The sequence below is a fragment of the Vicugna pacos genome, chromosome 8 (assembly GCF_048564905.1).
Source record: "Vicugna pacos chromosome 8, VicPac4, whole genome shotgun sequence".
In the NCBI taxonomy this organism is placed as follows: Eukaryota; Metazoa; Chordata; class Mammalia; order Artiodactyla; family Camelidae; genus Vicugna; species Vicugna pacos.
Window position 1 is genome coordinate 2,894,086 of NC_132994.1, and position 19,320 is coordinate 2,913,405.

At 39.8% G+C, this 19,320-nt stretch overlaps 1 protein-coding gene across 5 annotated transcripts in view; it reads right to left on the minus strand.

The window, feature by feature from the left end:
* Window positions 1-17,559, minus strand: part of SMAP1 (small ArfGAP 1) — a 134,293-nt gene extending 116,734 nt beyond the window's left edge. For 3 of the 5 annotated variants that reach the window (XM_072965494.1, XM_072965492.1, XM_072965489.1), the window contains exon 1: window positions 17,229-17,558. In XM_072965494.1, coding sequence (XP_072821595.1) covers window positions 17,229-17,346 — 118 coding nt within the window. In that variant the 5' untranslated portion in view covers window positions 17,347-17,558. Of the gene's footprint in view, window positions 1-17,228 lie in introns of all 5 variants that reach the window. The other 2 variants (XM_072965490.1, XM_072965491.1) reach the window with 2 other exon arrangements.
* Between the last annotated feature and the right edge of the window lie 1,761 nt (window positions 17,560-19,320).

Consider the following 19,320-nt stretch of genomic DNA (forward strand, 5'->3'; position numbering starts at 1 on the left):
TAAGGCCAGAATGATCCTCCTCTTTTGTTGGTGGCTTGAGTTTATCCCTTAGGCACAAAAACTAAAATTTTTTCCCTTAACTTTTATTATCAACATTTTTCAAATATAGAAATACATGAAGAATAGTACAGTGGATACACACATATCCACCTCCCAGATTCAACAAAATTGTTATTATTTTGCCATATGTTCATCTTTTGTATGAGAAGTATCTTAATTTTAGACAAAAGACATCATCCCTAAATACTTCAGTACGAATCTTTAAAAAATATGAATTTTCTCCCCGTAACCACAATTACCACACCTACCACATTAACAATGAGTTCTAAATATCACCTAATACTCAGTACACATTCTACTTTCCACAACTGTGCTTCCAAAATAAAAAATGTCTTTGTAAAGGTCTTTTTCAAAAAAGAATTCTCTCAAGGACCATGCACTGTGTTTGGTTATGTCTCTTAAGTGCTTTTTAATTTTAAAATGTCCCCACTCCCAATTTTTTCATATCACTGAGTTGGTAGAGAGATATTAACCCCAGGTTTAATATAAAGAATAATTACAACCTCATTTTAAATATTTTCAGGAGATACATACATATATGAAATGTCTCTGATCAGTATGATGCTCCTTACTTAGTATTATATCTAAAATTACCTTGAATATGAATATCCATGGTCTACCATAAAGATTAAAGCTCAGCTGAGTGGGACTTGTCTAAAGTTCTGTTACTCAGCTGTGGCCTAACAGGAAGTACTATTTGGGACTGATACTCTCTATAAAAACTTCAGAACCCTTTAGACTAAAAGAATTTAGTACAGATCTGATGTGAATAAGTAAGTCTATTCAATCTGAATATATAGTAATTTTAGCCATTTACGTACTAAGTTATATATACACACGTGTTTTATACATTCATTTAAACATATGAAAATATTCTTCCTGTTTTTCCAATCACTCTTATATCTCACAAGGGGTGGGCTGGCAGCCTGTGAGACCATATTTCAAATATCTGATAACATTTTCACTATGAAATTTAAAAACCTCAACTACTGTTTTGCCTTTTAGTATGCCTTGTAATTCCTTCTTGATAGCTGGACGTGATATTCTAGATAAAAGGAACTGCTGTAAACAGATCTTTAGTAACAGTGGTGCTAAGCTGTGGGGTGGGAGGGCGATCCGTAGTCCCGTGATTAGGTGTCCGCTTTCCAGGGAGCCTCCACCTCTGTAGGGGAGCTTCACAATTCTCAGTTTCCACCCCTGCCCCTTTGGTGGGACAGGATGTTTAGATTAGGAGTCGGAATTTCCTCTCTCACTTGACAGACTAGATAGAGAAGGCTCAAGTCAGGTATTCCCCTTCCCTCGGGTCACCTAAGCTCTATTTAAAACAGTTTCTCCTGAGAGCCTATCTCGCTAGAAAGAACAGAGTGCTCTGGTGTATTTCAAAATGGTTCCTTTCCCCTCTCCTGCCAGAAGCACCAAGAGCTTTTTCTCTCATATTACTATGTTGAGCTCCTGGAGGTAAAACTCACAAAAGTGTGGGACCCTCCCCATGAGTTAGCCCCCCTGGAGTGAGCAGCCAGCAATTCAATAGTAACAGTTTAGGTCCCCAGAGTTGTGATTAAACTTGTGACTCTCTATATTCACCTGCCTCTGCAATTTGGAGGAGAGCAGTCTGCCCTCTGACCTCAGTTCTCTGACACATCAAAGAAGAGCTGATGGCCCAGTTTGCTCAGATCTGTACTTGTCAGGATGCATGGAGACCTGAAGCTTCTTCTAGTCTTGACCAGAATCCAGAATTCCCCTCAACCACTTTTCTGAAAACTAGAAAAACATTTATTTTAAGTAAAAACCATTGTTTCCTGCTGTTTATAGGCATATTTTAACAAATAAGTTAAAAAGTCGAAAGTATAATTGCCTAAATGTGGTACGAGATAAAAGCCCCCCCCCAAAAGGCAATCACCTGACAGCCTTGTCTTATGTACAGGGAGGAGATCGTTGTCTCCACTAAAAACCAAATTCCACATAACAACTGATTTTCAGTAAACAAGCAAGAGGGAAAACTGCTTCTATACAATAGTTGAGCAGAATTTCCACAAGGAGAAAACATTTATTTTAATCCAACAATATGGGTGAAGAAACAGCAGCAACAGACCAGTGACCTTTGTTTACAAAACTAGTAATTTAATGAAAACAGAGAAGGAAGTCATGTTACAAAGAGAAGAACATAACTGTATCAGATATTTGGGTAGAATTTATCTTTCTTTAACTTCCTAGAATAATCATATCAAAAAGTCAACGCTAATAAAGTCATCAATTACATCTAGAAGCTTAAAAGTTAAAAAAAATAAAATTCAGAAAAATTTCCCCGTATTAAAACTTAGCCACAATCAGGAGGAAGAAGCAGTTTTCTTACATTTGAAATCTTGGACAACTGTCTTAAAAAGTAATTAGGAATGAAAAAGAATATACATACATACACACATACACATACATACATATATATATATATATATATATAAACTGAGTCACTTTGCTGTACACCAGAAACTAACATAACACTGAGAACCAACTATACTTCAATAAAACTTTTTTAAAATAATAATTGAGAAGAAAAGAAAACAAAATTTTTTTTGCTTTATTTTTAAAATTCAGTTATCAAGGGCACTTTAAAAATGTGCTTATTTGACAACCTCTACAACAAGATGTTAACAAGACCACCATGTCTTTTTAAATGTGTGCAGCAAAACATCTCCCTCTGGCATCCAGGCCTTCATCCCCACGCATCTGAAATACTCTGAAATCCACCCAGTGGGAACGGAGCATCACTACAGCTTTCTCACTGAAATCTGAAGTAAGATGAAATGAGATAAAATAAAATGAATGAAACAAATATGGACTGTCGACCTTCCTTCCACTAGACTACTACCCCCCAGAATGCTTCCCCTCAAGATGGGCCCTTTAAGCCTTGCCTTGGCCGGCTGCTCAGAGGGGGAGCCCCTTCCTACCCTCCTTCCTTCCTTCTGCAGGTCCCAGGAAGGGTCCAACAGGAGAAAGGGAAGGCCACAGGAAAGCAGACATGGAAAGGGCTCAGGTCAGGAACATCTAAAGGACTTTCCCAAAATTCCCCATGGACCGCTCCAGCACACCAAGACAAAAGCCTATATGAGAAGCAGCCCAAGGGCCTCTAGAGTCTTGTCCGGCAGAGTGCAGTGAGAATCCTGGCACCAAAGCACCTCTGACCAAGTTAAGTCTCAGGGCTCCCATCTCTATTGTGGGGATTTTTATTCCCTTGGGATTGCTGTGGAATTGCATGAAGTATTTATACAAAGGCAGGCCAAGACTCTGACTCCACAGGAGAGAGAACTAACACTGGCTAAGTGCTCTGGGCACACACAGTAACAGCACAATTTTGTGCCTTGAGAGAAGGCACCACCTCATTCCTCTTAAATACCTAGTAAAATGAGTGTGACTGAAACGTGCAGTAAAGTCGTACACAAGACTGCACCTGCTCCATCTTTATCTTCAAAACTCACTCTGGCAAATAGAATAAGAATTAAGAGATTTCAGGAACATGACTATAATTACCTGTTTTCGGTTTATCTCCAACCATGCTTTTCTACTGCTGTTCAAAAAGCAAGTTTGTTTGTGGGTCTAATCAAGCAAGACGCAGATTCATATCTGACATTTACTGACTACTTACTATATACCAGACTCTGTACAAATGCTTCATATATGTTATGTCATGCAGCAATTATCATAAATAATCCTACCAACTTATCAACATTTATTACAATTATACGAGTTCAATATTAAAATCATACACAGGAAACCTCACCATGAAAGAGAAACAACTGAGGAATAGCTACCCACGCTCCATTCACCATTAGGGACATGATATTTAACTTTAGGTAGAAAAGTTTAAAATGTGTAAGTTTTCTGGGGGTGGGTATAGCTCAGTGGTAGAGTGCATGCTTAGCACGCACAAGGTCCTAGGTTCAATCCCCACTAGGTACCCAGTACCTCCACTAAAATAAACAAACCAACCAACCTAGTTACCTAGCCCCCACCACAAAAAGAATATAATAAAATGCATATGTTTTCCTGTTTCTTTCCTTTAATGATGTGTAACTCTTCTAAGGTACTGAAAATTTAATTCTCATAAGAATAATCATATGGAGCTATAGACATAAAAATCATACATACTTGTTCTTTAAGGGGTTAAAGCACAGTTAGAGTGGATTTTATAATCTAACCACCTATGTAAGATGTGATTTCATATTCTTAAGACTAACAGGTACATCTCCTTATTACCAAGTTCATGCCCCAGGGTCTGCCATTGCATAATTTTGTTCTGAGTTACCTATTCAAATGCCTGTCCAACTGTCATGAACCCATGGATTGGGGTGAGCTAATCTCAGAAGAAAGAACTGCTACTTCAATGAGATTTAAAAAAAAACAAAACAGAATTTTACTCAACAATAGCAAAGAATTATTAAGAAGAGACATAAACTTGAGAAAAACCCTCTATGATTATAAAGTCTAGATGCTGAAAGGCCATTATTAATAGAGCAATAACTCAATTTTTTGGCAAAAGAGAAAGCCATTAAAATCAGGGAGTCTTTCCAAATCAGGGGAACTCCTTCTATGTACAAACATATAACAAATTAATTTTAATTTTTTAACAATTTTCAAGACACTGCAATGCATGATTACTAAAGGTATGATCCAACTTAACTACTTTCTGGAACAGGAAGAGACTTAAGTAGGCACAGTCCTGCCTTAAAGCAGTTCACTATGCTGGAAGAGAAGCTCAGAAACTGAAGACTCCCCATGGCAGGATCCCAGGTCACTTAATTATTTCAATTTCTCTCAAGCAATGATTTCTAAGTCTTAGGAGGTAGGCCACTGGTCTCACAACAAAAAAATCCCAAAATCATAGGACCAAAAAAGTTGTATAGCTCCTTGGAGTAAAAAGTACTAAGTGGCATTCTTTTCATTAATGATATGACATTCTCATCTACAGACTATATTTTTCATGACATCTCTAGATTATTGTAGTGCCAGAAATCCTGTATCCTAGAGGCACTAAAAAACTGATGTTCTAAAGACACCAGGAGGAACTTCAGAGCTGTGTACAAATTTAACTCCTCAAGAAAAAAGTAAAAGGTTAAACCAGAGATTTCCATAGTTTTCAAAGCACTCATCGGTATTCTAATAGATCTGAGAGGAGACAAAAAGTGCATCAGTCAAGAATTCTTCATCCTTTAAGCCAAGATCAAGAAGGGTATTACTTTTGCAAAATCTTTGCTCAGACCATGGAAGAGGAAAATAACTTTAGGACTGTACACGTTACACAGATTCAAATAAAGTAACTGAGAACCTGCTATATAATCTACAGCAATTGTTAATATCACCAAATGAATAAAACAATATACTGGCATGGCATTCTACTTTTGAAAAATAGCTACCCTCCCTCATCCCAATCCCCAATCTATGTTCTGTCCTTGTAAGTTTTACCCTTCTAGAATCCCACATAATTGGAATCATGTGTTATGTGGTCTGTGTATGGATTCCTCACTAACCATAATGCTTTTACGATTCATCCGCATTGCTGATTGTATCACTAGTTTGTTCCTTCATATTGCAAACTATTATTTCACTGTATGAATGTACCATAGTGTGTTTATCCATTCACCAGCTGATGGACATATAGATTGTTCCTGGGGTTCAGCTATTATGTATAAAGCTGTTATGAACACTCAAGTACAAGTTTTATCTTCTCCTAGTCTTAAATTTTAATACTTCTTTACACATTTTGAACAAAAGTCCATATTGGATATATTTTCTCTGGTCTATGATTTTCCTTTTAACAGTGCCTTTTTAAAAAGCAAGAGTTTTTCATTTTTATGAAGTCTCTTTCTTCAATTTTGTCCTTACGGATTGTGCTTTTGTGTCCCATCCAAGAAATCTTTGCCTAACCCAAGATCCTAGCAATTTTCTCCTACGTTTTCTCCGGAAGTTTTACAGGTTTAGTTCTTAAATTTAGTGTTATTATTCCTTTCAAGTTAATTTTTGCTCATGGTAGGACGTAAGGTACATTCTGTTGTTGTTTACAAACTATCCTTTTCCTGAGTTACCCTTGCACTTGTTAAAAATTAGCTGACCTTATATGTGAGTCTACTTCTCGACTACTACGTTCCACTGATCTATGTCTGTCCTTACACTAATACCACACTGTCTTGATTACAGTAGCTTTATATTAACTGGTGAAATCAGTTGTGTGAAAAGCCTAATGTTTCTTTTTTTTTTTTAATTGTTTAGATTTGGGTGGGGCTTCTTTGCATTTCATTATAAATTTTAGAATCAACTTGTCAATTTCTACCCAAAAAACCTTCCGAGATTTTGACTGGGAACATGGTGAATTTACACACTAAGTTGGAGAGAACTGACATTTTTAAAAGACTATATTTTCTACTCCATGTACACGATACATCCCTCCATTTCTTTAGGTATCTAATTTCTCTCAGCAATCTTTGGTAGTTTTCAGCATACAAGTCTTGCATATATTTTGTTAAATTTATCACTAAGTTTTCATATTTTTAATGCAGTTGCAAATGGTAATTTTTACTTCCACTTCCAACTGTTTGTTGCTGGTACATAGAAATACTTAATTTCTCTATAATCATTTTGATTCCTGCAACCCTGATAAACTCAACTATTGGTTCTAATACCTTTTTAAAAAATAAATGTCTGAGGACTCTCTATATAAATGGTCATGTTGCAAAGAGTTTGTTAAATGACTCTTGCATGCATATATTTTTAAAATATTTTCTGTGAGAATGGCTAATTTAAACTGTACTCACTTCACCATCCTATGCCCTCTTAAGTATATCCCAAATCAGTACCTACTATAAAAATTCAGGTTCAATACACAACTTTTATCATAAATCCATTTATGGTAAGCAGAATGGCCCCCAAAGATGTCCAATACCTGGGTCTGTAAATATGCTACCTTCCATGGGAAAAGAGACTTTTCAGGTACAATTAAGTTAAAGACACTGAGATGGTATTCTCCTGAATTATCCAGGTGAACTCAACGGCATCACAGCGATAATGGAAGCAGAGAGACAGAGAGAGACAGATCTGAAGAAGACATACTGAAGGTGGAGGCCTTGAGGCAAACACTCAGGTGACCTCTAGAAACTGGAAAAGATGAGAAAACAGATTCTCCCCTAGAACTTTCAGAAGGAACATCTTTGATTTTAGTTCAGTAAGACTTGTTTTAAAATTATTATTATTGAAGTATAGTCAATTTTCAATCTTGTGTTAGTCTCTTGTGTACAGCAGAGTGATTGGGTTATATATGTATACACACACACACACACACACATTCCTTTTCACATTTTTTTCATTATAGACTACTACAAGATATTGAATATAGTTTCCTGTATTACACAGTAGGACTTTGTTGTTTAGCGCTGCTATGAATATTGGGGTCCATGTCCATGTTATCTTTTCAAATTAGAGTTCCCTCTGGATATATGCCCAGGAGTGGGATTGCTGGATCATATGGTAAGTTTTTTTCAATTTTTTTAGGAATCTCCATACTGTCCTCCATAGTGGCTGCACCAATTTACATTCCCACCAACAGTGTAGAAGGGTTCCTTTTTCTCCACACCCTCTCCATCATCTATTTGTAGACTTTTTAATGATGGCCATTCTGACTGGTGTGAGGTGATATTTCATAGCAGTTTTGATTTGCATTTCTCTAATAATTAGCAACACTGAACATCTTTTCATGTGCCTAGTGGCCACCTATATGTCTTCACTGGAGAAACGTCTGTTTAGGTCTTCTGCCCATTTTTTGATTGAGTTGTTCGTAAGATTCATTTTGGACTCTCACCTCCAGAACTAAATGATGATAAATTTGTATTGTTTTAAGAGACTAATTTGTGATAACTTGCAATATCAGCAATAGGAAATAAATATAACAGTGATGATCATTTCACTTCAATAAACATATTTTTACTAGTTTTTTGACATCATGTACCATCACCACGCTATACCAAAAGCAACTTTCAAGATTAGAAATGCATGTATATCTGGAGGGAACTCTAATTTGAAAAGATACATGCACCCCAAGGTTCAGAGCAGCACTATTTACAATAGCCAAGACATGGAAGCAACCTTAATGTCCATTAACAGATGACTGACTAAAGAAGTTGTGGTATATTTATACAATGGAATAATACTCAGCCATAAAAAATAATAAAATAATGCCATTTGCTGCAACATGGATGTACCTGGAGATCATCATTCTAAGTGAAGTAATTCAGAAAGAGAAAGAAAAATACCATATGATATCACTTACATATGGAATCTAAAAAAAGAAACAAATGAACTTATTTACAAAACAGAAATAGACTCACAGACATAGAAAACAAACTTATGGTTACTGGGGGGAAAAGAGGTGGGAAGGGATAAATTGGGAGCTTGAGATTTGCAAAGACTAACTACTATATATAAATTAGACAACAAGTTTATACTGTATAGCACATGGAACTATATTTAATATCTTATAGTAACCTATAATGAAAAAATATGAAGATGAATATATTAATATGACTGAAACATTATGCTGTACACCAGAAATTGATACATTGTAAACTGACTATATTTCACTAAAATAAATAAATTGTTTTAAATAGCAGTAAAAAAAAAAGAGTAGAAATGCATAAACTAAAAAAGTCCATACTATGTATATACAATGAAATATTTGGCGATAAAAAAATGAAATAGTGCCACTTGCAGCAACATGAATTGATCTAGAGAATATTTTGTTTAGTGAAGTCAGACAGAGAAAGACAAATATTATATGGTATCACTTATATGTGGAATCTAAAAAATAGTACAAATGAATCTGTGTACAAAACAGAAATGGACTCAGACATAGAAAACAAACTTATGGCTACCAAAGGGGGAAGAGGGAGGTAGGGGTAAGCTAGGAGTTTAGGATTAGCAGATACAAACTACCATACATAAGACAGATTTACTGTATAGCCTTGGAAATTATATTCAACAAAATAAAATATAAGGAAAAATAATCTGAAAAAAAAATAACTGAACCACTTTGCTGTACACATGAAATTTACAACACTGTCAATCAATTATACTTCAATTAAAAAAAAAAGTCCAGACTAAACTATAATTTTTTCAAATAAATATTCTTATCTTGGAACATAAAGCCATCCTAAATATGATTTTCTATGGAATTTTTAAAATTTCTTTTATTTTCTTTTTAGGTGTGGATTCAAGCTGATCACTGGTCCTTGAAATGCACTCTTTACAAAAGATCAATGGCAGACATCTGAAGGTCTGTCATCAATCTCTCTTAGAAGCAGTCACTTGGATCTCTTATAAAATGGAGGCCAAAAATTGTTGGGGGGGTGGCAAAGGGGCACAGAGAATGGAGGGTTACTAGAAAGTTTATAATCCACTCTCCTTTGGACCCTCAAAATACTGTTAACATGAAATTAGCACATATTTCCAACAGCATCTTATCTAAGCGCTGTTTTAAGTAAAATATTTTCCAAAAATTGTTTCTATATACTACAGCTAAATGCCATTCAGAGTTAACGTAACTCCACCTAACACCTTAGGCAAAAAAATTCTGACATTGATAATATACAAGGGTGACTGAAAATGTAATGCAACTACAAGTCTTTTCTTTAAAATGATAAATAAAAGCAGACACTGGTTTTGTAGTTGAGTGGAAGAGGTGATTGATTTTACTCAACTCCACGAAAGCATTAAAATGAAAAAGTTTCAAAGAAAAGGACTTCTCAACCAGTGAGGAATATTTTTGTTGGTTATATGATATGGCTTGAGATAACCAAAGATAATACCAGGGAAAATTGCTCAACAACACTTAAGTCATCAGTGAAAAGCTTTAAAAAGTATAAATGACTGAAGATTTACTTAAGAATTTGGGGGTGGGGTAATTAGGTTTGTTCATTTGTTGTTTTAATAGTGGTAGTGGGGATTGAACCCAGGACCTCGTGCATGCTAGGCATGCACTTTACCACTGAGCTACACCCTCCCCCACCAAAATTATATTTCTATATCCTCAATAGTAGAATTTTTTTAATTAACACTAATAGCAAATACTGACAATAGCAATAATAGAAGTGACAAGAGGTAGAGCTTCAGGAGAGAACACAGACCATGAGGGAGATGAAATAAACCTTTGCAGTAATAGTCAATGAAAACAGGGACAACTGGTCACCAGACAAGTTACAGGCAAAGCTTAGGCTCAAACCTAGTCTTACTAACTTAACCCAACACACTGCTTTTCAATTCTGTCATGTTATTTCAACGGTTTAAAAAGTCCAGGTGATGACCAGTACCTGACCTAAGACGTAACTGCAAAAATAGAAAACAAAAAAGCTATATGGAAGACTCCCTTTCAAACAAGCAAACAAAAAAGCACGAAAGGACCCAGCTATTGATTCAGTCAATTTGTAGAATAAAGTTTAGTAATCAAAAAAAAACAATTTTATTTTGTTTAAGTTGGCATTTTAAAGTTATGGTGGTTCTGCTATTAAATGCAAAGAGATAAATAAAGCAAAACAACATTGTCAACATTTGAATACATTTGGCAAAAATCTGAAGAAATATCTTAAGTCAGCTTGAAATTGATAATCTCTTCCCCCAAAATAACCTCTTCTAACACAAATGTCAACTACAAAAGCGTATGTTTTATCTTTCATGAATCAAACATGCGGTTAACCACGTACACTCTGGAGCTAGATCTCCTGGGTTCAGTCTTGACTTTACAGTCCAGATTCCCAACTCTGTCCCATCCCAGGAAAGCCAGAACTTCCTCTGATGCTCATACCTGCTCCTCTGGGCTGTACCCCTGCTAGGAGGCTGGGTTCCAGAGCTAGCTGAGATATTCTGAAATTCTGACATGATCTGTACACTATACTGGAGGGAGATATATACTATTCATTACACTGGGAGGTTCCCAAGACCTCCTTCAGGTTTGGTAATTCACTAAGAGGACTCACTAGAGTCAGCATACAGCTGCATTCATGGCTACGACTTGTTACAGCAGAAGGGTACCAAGTATACTGGCAAAAGGAAAAGGCACAAGGAGCAGCCCAGGAGAAGGCAGGCACAACCGCCCAGGTATCCCTCTCCAGGGGAGCTGCGCTGAAGACGCTGCTCAGTGGTAAGTTCTGACAACAGGTGTGAAATGCTGCCAACAGGGGAAGCTCTTGAGAGACTCGGTGCCCAGGGGTTTTACCAGGGCTGGTCACACAGGCAACCTTGCCCAGTACACAGGCAAATTCCAGACTCCCGAAAGGAGGGCAGGTGTCTGTACAGTTTGGGCATCGTGACCAACTCTTATTACTCAGGGTAGTGAGACCCCAAATAGCCAAGGGCCAACCCTACAAGTCAGTCCTGCTCCCAGCAGACTAGTCAATCCTTTACAGCACGGACCTTACCTGCCTGTTCCCTGCTTCATTCCCAGAACCCAGGAAAGTGCCTAAGATATACAGCAGCCGTCAAAACAAAACTATTTTAATGAAAAAATTTCTGGCTCCCCTATTCCCTAGCTGTATAACCTTGGGAAAGGTACTTAATTGAAGCTCTGTGTGCCTCAGTTCCCTCATTTGTAAGACAGAACAATGTTACCTACCTCAAAAGACTGTTTTGAGAATTATATATGTAAATTAATATATGTAAAACATACGCTCACACCAGTGTATGGCAAGAAGAAAGCACGAATTTACTTGTATATATATAATGTTATTATTTGCTCTTTTTAAAATTCCATCCTTACAGTTCTACCTTCTCCAAGTCACTGAGCTCTCCCATTACTAAAATTTCAATGAATCTACAGTCTACACAGAGATTAGAATTTAAATGATCATTGTTTCATATTACTGAAATCCCTAACTAGTTTGTGGACCATACAGAAAACCTTTAGCTCACATGACAGTACCTGACATGATACTTAATCATTGTAGTGCTCAGAAAATACGGACTTACCAACAAAACTGTATGTCTGTTAAATCAACTCTTCACCATGGTCAGAACGTAAGGCAGTCAACTCTCTTGACAATAATTACAACTTAAACAAAATGGCCTCCAAGTTCCTTTGATCTTCCTCCATTGAGAAATGGAAAGAAAAATGAGTCGATTCTATCCAGTGGAAAGACCACTAGGAGTGCTAGTAGCAGTAGCAGCAGGAGGAGGAGAAGGCTTGCATTTATAATGTATACAATCAGAACGCCAGACAGCTGACTTCGCCTTGAACACACGCGTTCCAGTCTGTATAGATCACTAAGGGTTTTGCGCGCACACACACACACACACATAATACACATATATCATATAGTAAGAATTAAGGACATATAAATTTACTTAGTAAAATCCAGTAACAGAAGAACATTTCAATCTCTTAAAAAAAAAAAAAAAAAACAAGAATTGGGAGGAAAAAAGGATGGGACAACATGCAGCCAAAGTTAAACTGATGAGTCAGAGAGAGACCAGTGTTTTCCATCCCAGCTCTGACACCAGAGCTCTGCACACAATCATCAGGGCAAACCTCAGAATCAGCAGAATTATAAGAATAATCTCATCAGACTGAAGTTTCCCATTATGAGGGAACTTTTAGATTGGCAGGTCTCTTTAAAGAATTATAATCACAGACCTCTGTTTATATGAATTTCTCCTATTAGCATCAACATCATCATAAACACCACTTCCTCAAAGTCAACTTTACTCTTTAGTAAGAATTACTTTAAAATAGGTTTATACAAGAACTCTTATATATTTTGATATTGATAAAATATTGATTTAAAAAAATGTCCATCACCGACTGCCCATAGTACTCGACTGGGTCTCACAATCTCCATTTCACATCTCTAATTTTTGAAGCGGTTACCATTCCTAAAGTCTCCCATGAAGGAAAGGTCCTGGACATAAGTTAGGTCTGCCAGTCATGTGGAAGGCTCAAGTGCAGCAAAGGCCACTTTACTACAGCAAGGGAACTGACAAAGATGTCTAACAGACACTGAGTGGCTGCAGCCGCCATGGTCCTGTTCTCGATCAGTTCATTAGTCCGGGGGTGAGAAGCAACCCAGGCGGCGGTTGGCAGTGGTGGCGGCACTGGCAGTGGCAATGGTGTGGCCTTGAAACTGGAAGTCAGGAGAGGCTCCCTGATTCTGCTCCTCCAGCTCTTTAATGATTCTGTGAGTAGCCTGTTCCTTAACAGAAATGGTATTATTACAGCTACACTGGTTGTTCCCCGCCCTGTCTGCTGACGTAGGATACACTGACACTAAGAGAGCTCAGGGCCTCCTGCTCTCTCGCTTGGACACTGCTGCAACGAGGTGACCTGCCCGCTCTCTCCATTCCAGTTCTTTCTCAGACCCGCCACCTCCAAATCTGATCAAGCTTAAAGTTAGCTCACAAAAAAAAGGGGCCGTACGGAAACCTCTCATGTTCTTTTATGTACCTGTCCCTCCGTCTGTGCAGCTTCTCCCTCAGGTGAAATCCCACGCTTCAGAACCCAGCTCAGGGAGACTGCTTCTGCGCCTCTCCCCCAAAGGGTCATTCCACACGCCCAGACGCACACTCGCTTCCACCCACCCCGCTGCCTGCCCTCAGCTCTGTGCTCATTCACACCCATTCATTCAGCACACACTTGCTGAGTTACATTTACCTACGACATGTCACACATTGTGCCGAGGGCTGGGGACACAAGCCAAAACAAGACAGACAAGATCTCATCCCTCTCACAGCTACAATCCAACAGGGATGTTGATTTCACAATAATTATCCAAATAACATTTAATTACAACTGTGGTCAGCATAATAAAAGATTCAGGGTGCGTCTCACATGTCTAATGCAAGCCTAACCTAATCTGGGAAGATCGGGGAGAATCGTTTCCCTTGTGGAGACACTTAAAGCAGAAACTGGAAAATAGGTAAAACTCATCAAGCAAGTAACTGTTAGCGAGCTTCCCAGGCAGAAGACACAGCATGTGCAAAGGCCGGGAGACAGCATTCTAGGAACTGTGATGACAATCGAGGGACAGAAGTCAGGGTGCAAGGAAGACCATCGGCCCAAAATACGTGCAGAGGGAGGTCCTTCTTACAACCACTAGTCTAACACTTCGCACATCATTTTAGAATTATTCATTTGAAAAATGCAGTCCCCAGTAAGCAAACTCCTTTAGGTCTTTCAAACTTTTTTAGTCCCCTGATCCAATACAGTGCTTCACGGTGTGTCCTCAAGTCACGATCTGTGGAATGAAGAAATGAGTGTTTGATCTGAGCAAACTGCTTAACCTCTCCATACCAGACAGGCAGAACAAAGCCATCTAGAGGGTTCACAAACCTTTTGTTTCCGACCCTCCCAAAACTTAACTGGGCAAGAGATACACTTTCATGCCAACTTACACGTGCTCAGAATCAAAGCCAGTATTAACCATGGGAGAAACTTTAAATACTAAAAACTAAACTTGAAGTCGGCAAGGGGCTCAAAATCCTCACTGCTCCATAAAGTGGCACCAACTAATAACCAATAGAACTGCTTTAAACCCCCCCCCCCAGGGTCAGGAACGGGGCCAGATAGAGGAAGAGCAGCTCCACCTGCCTGTTCCTAGCCTCCAGTCCCTCAAGAGATCTGCTAAGAGTAGGATCAAGAGCAGGAAACAGGCACCTCTGCTGTCCTTCCTCCTCCCTTACCTTCCAAATACTATCAAATCAGGCAGGGTAAGAAAATGTTAAAGTCCAAAATACCTCTACCAACCATTAGAAGGCAAGAATGTTTCTGGGGAAACATTCTTAAATTGAGTTAATTAGGAAATAACTTCAAAATGCATGAAAAGCTTGATGCAATTTATTAAGCAGTGAAAAAAATGTATATATACACATACATACACACACAGAGTATGGAACCACTTTATAATAACTAAACTGTAAAGTAAGACCTTTAACATGTCTTTTAAAAGTACATTTGATCAGAATTTCACTAGCTACATTTACTATGTTATCTGACATACATAATAATAGAGCCAAAATATGTAATAAGCCAAGAATTCTACTAAGAGAGCACCCCAATGGAGCTGAATCATACGAAAGACTCAAAAACTTTACAAAATACATTTAATCATCTCAACTGCCCAATCATGTCCATCTTTTTCAATTATTACAACTAATAAATCAAACCTCATTAAACCAATAAATGATTTTGCCTGTGATTTGTTTTTCCTGAAAGATGAAGATAAAACAGTGAAATAATTTAGATCATTCTAACATTACTCAAGATTTAGTAGCAACAGGAAAAAACAAGGACCTTTCTAAATCCTGACTGCGGAGTTCACACATGCCCTTCACACCACATCCTTGAACTCCTGGTACTGTTCTCTCCCACTTCCTTCGCTTCTCAAAAACAAACAAAACCACAAAAGACCAAGCAAAACCAAAATAAAAAAGACATTCATTCGATATACATCTAATGATTCCAGTGGCAAGACAACTAGTGAGCAAAACTAACACAACTAATGTTCTCTATTCCTCAGGTCAGAAGAGGTAAAATTTCTGTCCTAATTTGAGAGGTACCTAATTCTTCTTTTTCACCTCAAAAAGAGTACATGGAAATGTCAAGGTGTGGTAAAGAATGGCTTTTTTTAACCTATAAGTTATTTTAGGAAGCATTGGTGAAATCTGATTTTATAAAGTACTTTTTGGGGAGAAAGAAACTTGAAAACTATTTTTCAATGATTTCGATGCATAAAGGAAGATAATTACTGAAATTGTTATTCAATTTTTAATGAGAAGATTTAATGCTTACTAGCATCTCTAGTTAACTGTATTAATTACTCAAAATGCACCCTGTTTAACCTGAGTTCCTTTCTTTTTCTGGCCTTCTAAAGGCCTACTCTCCAGTGTTTCACTAGTGCAGTGATGAGTGAGCAACTGAGCCTCAATGCAGAACAGCAGTCCAAACAGCCACACGCATAATCAATTTCAGGTAAACAAATACTACTCTAACAATCAATCATTTTCACCTCATCACCTGAAAGGTTACGCACAATAAATATAAGATTGGCCCAATCAACTAACTATGATTTGAAAAGTGCTTCATAAAATGGTCTAGTTACAGTACTCCCACGGTACCTTCCAGTAATCAGTACCTGTTTTGGTAGTGAAGTAATTTGCCGATGGTGTGGCTTAGTTTAATCAAACATTACCAGCCTACTGAAACGTGACTCATGTATACAGTACTGAGGAAGAACAGTAAAGCCTCAGGAAAAGTTCAAGTCAAATAATGCAGAAATTTTAAACGACATTCCCAAAGGCGGACTCCTGCCTCGGAGAACTACCTACTTCTCATCTACTAAACAAATAAACCAATTTACAAAAAAAGCAAGATTTTTTTTTCTACCATGTAAGAGGTTTTTTAAAAATGTGAATTTTTTCCCATGAGATTACTTATAAGACATTAAACATAAATCAGATCTCCAAAGCCAAAACATATAAGCTAAAAATAGTGAATCTATTTCAAAGGCTCAGGCAGAAACTGCAACAAACTAAAATTAGGTTTTTCTCATTTCTGGAGCTTTAAAATGCACCTTTGACGTTTATGGGGCATACAGACCAGGGTTCACATACATAAGCTCCCAAACTAGCTGGTCAGAGAGAATCTAATTATTAAATTTCCAGGAACAGAAGCCCACTATGCAAGAGACTCACGTAAGGAGATTCTTCTCCATTCCGGCTAAAACCCAGCTGAAAACACACTACGAATGATGATAGTAACAATCCCTCCCCAGTTGTTTTACTGAATAAAAGTCCAACCCCACCAAAAAGGACCAGCACACTCTTTCTCAGGAAGCAAAGCGAGAGCCCAGGACAAAGCTGCCAGGTGGGCGGGCAGGTAGGGCTGCACCCGGGACACGGAGCATCCGATTCCCGAGGGGGAAGACGCGGCGCCGGGTGGCCCCACCCACGAGGCACCTGTGAGCGCCGGGAGGGGCGACCCTCTCACCCCTACCCCATCCGGCGGCGTCCCGCTCTGGCCCGGCCCCGGGGAGGTCGGAGCATCGCGGGCACCGGCTCCGGCGAGGAGCCCCGCGCCCGCATCCGCCGAGCCGGCCGGGCGCCCCGAAGGTCACGGCCGCGGGAGCCCGGGGCGCCGTCCGCGCTACCTTTGGCCTCGCAGTCGGCGCAGTACTTGTTGTCCTCCTCCCTCAGCAGCCTGGACAGGATGAGCTGGTGCTGCTCGTTCAGCTTCTGCGCCTTCTCCCGGCAGGAGCGCGTCGCCATCTCGGCAGCGGGTGGCGGCGGCTGAGACGCGGGCGAGGGCCGCGCGGGCTGGACGCACCTGCACCGTCCGGCCGCAGACTCGGCCGGGAAGCGGCAACGGCAGCGGCAGCAGCGGATGGAACAGGAGGAGGAGCGGCGGCAGCGCCGACGTGTCCCGCCTCCTCGCCGGGCCGGCTCCGCAGCAGCGCCCGAGCCGGCGAGGGGAGGGGGCGGAGCCGACGCTTCCGGGCGGCGCCACCGGAAGGAACGCGGACGCCGGGCGGGCTGCGCATGTGCTGGGCTTACCTCAGAACTAGCCCGCCGGATCCTTCCGCCCCGGCTCCGCCCGCCGTGGTTCCGGAAGGATGCGCGCCCTGCCCACGTCAGGCTTCCCCCCCTTGTGAGATGTGCTTATTCCTGGTGGCTTCAGGTCAAACCTGGTAAAGGAATACCTTTCCAAGGAGGCTTCCTTGCCTTTGCTCTCGCTGGCAGACATTGCAAAGGCAGAAATAACCGTGATTGGAGGGACTTTTTAAATTCATTCACTGTTTATTCACCAGCAGTTTTGAAACAGGAGCTGGCGACGCGCATGGAATGAAGAAGGCAAAACAGTCCCTTACAGTTTAAGGGAGGGAAATAGTCTGATAGTGACACATACTGAGGGCTAACATTTATTGAGTGATTACTCTAGGCCATGAACTATTAACTCATTTAACCCTATCGCAACCCTTGATACTGTTACCCTCACTATGCAGAGGAGGAAATGGAGGCATGGAGTTAGATCACTTGCCCACGTTACAGAGCTACTCAGGGGAGGAGATGCAATTGGAATCCAAAGTCCTATGTCTTCAGGGTCTAAAATGTTTGGCAGTAGGGCATTCTGATACAGGTAAAATGAACATGGGACAAGAGAATGGCCATTTCCCAGGTCTCAGTGGAGTCCCTGGGACACACCCTTCCAAGTGTGGATCCTTGGCTTCACAAAGGAAAGAATTCAAGAGTGAGCCACAGTTGAGTAAAGGTAGATTTATTCAGAGAGTTACATACTCCATAGAGTGCAGGCTATTTCAAAAGGTAAGAGAAAGGCCATCAGGTGTGAGGGCTGAGTGCTCAGTAGATACATACTCCATAGACAGAGTGCAGTCTATCTCTCTCAGAAGGGATAGCGGCCACCAGGTGTGGAGGTTGTTAGTTTTTCTGGGCTGCATAGCATACATTAATAAGTGGGAGGATTATTTCTACTACTTTGGGGAAGGGGCTGGGATTCCCAGGAGTTAGGCCACCGCCCACTATTTGATCTTTTATGGTTAGCCTTGCAACTGTCATGTACCTGTGAGAGTGTCATTTACCATGCTAATGTATTACAGTGAGCGTACAATGAAGCTCAAGTTCCACTAGAAGTAAAATCTCCCACCACCTTAGGCCTCAAGGCCTGTTGGAAGTTGAATTTTCCACTGCTTTGGCATTAATTGCTGTGTCATGCTTTGAATGGCTGTGCCCTGCCTCCTTCCTTCCTGTCTCACTTCCATAGGAGGGGAAGGAATGTAGAGGGGGAACCAAATACTGGCCCTGGGAGGTTTCACTTTAACAAGAATCTGTATCAACAGTTACTTTTAATGCAAAAAAGGAAACTAGGGAAAGGAGACACTCTTGACTGGAACTCAGAGTTTCCCAATCCAATCCCGTGGGATTTGAACCCTGGGTGAGGTAATGCAAATGTTTCTGCATGTTGTGGTTTATTAGCAATTTCTAATATAGGGCTTATGTAATCATAATAAACATGGCCCCTGCCTGTGGTGGGGCAGATCTAAGGAAGGCACTGAGCAGGAATCTGTCTTATAGGGCCAATTCCTAGCCTAGGCCCTGCATGAAGGTGAATTCCATGCCCGCCTAGCCTGATTCTTGGCACAAGGTCTCAAAAACATTTGTGCAATTAAATTGAATGGTGATGGCAGTGTAGATGGTGAGTAAGTGAACTAATTAGCTTCAAGTAGC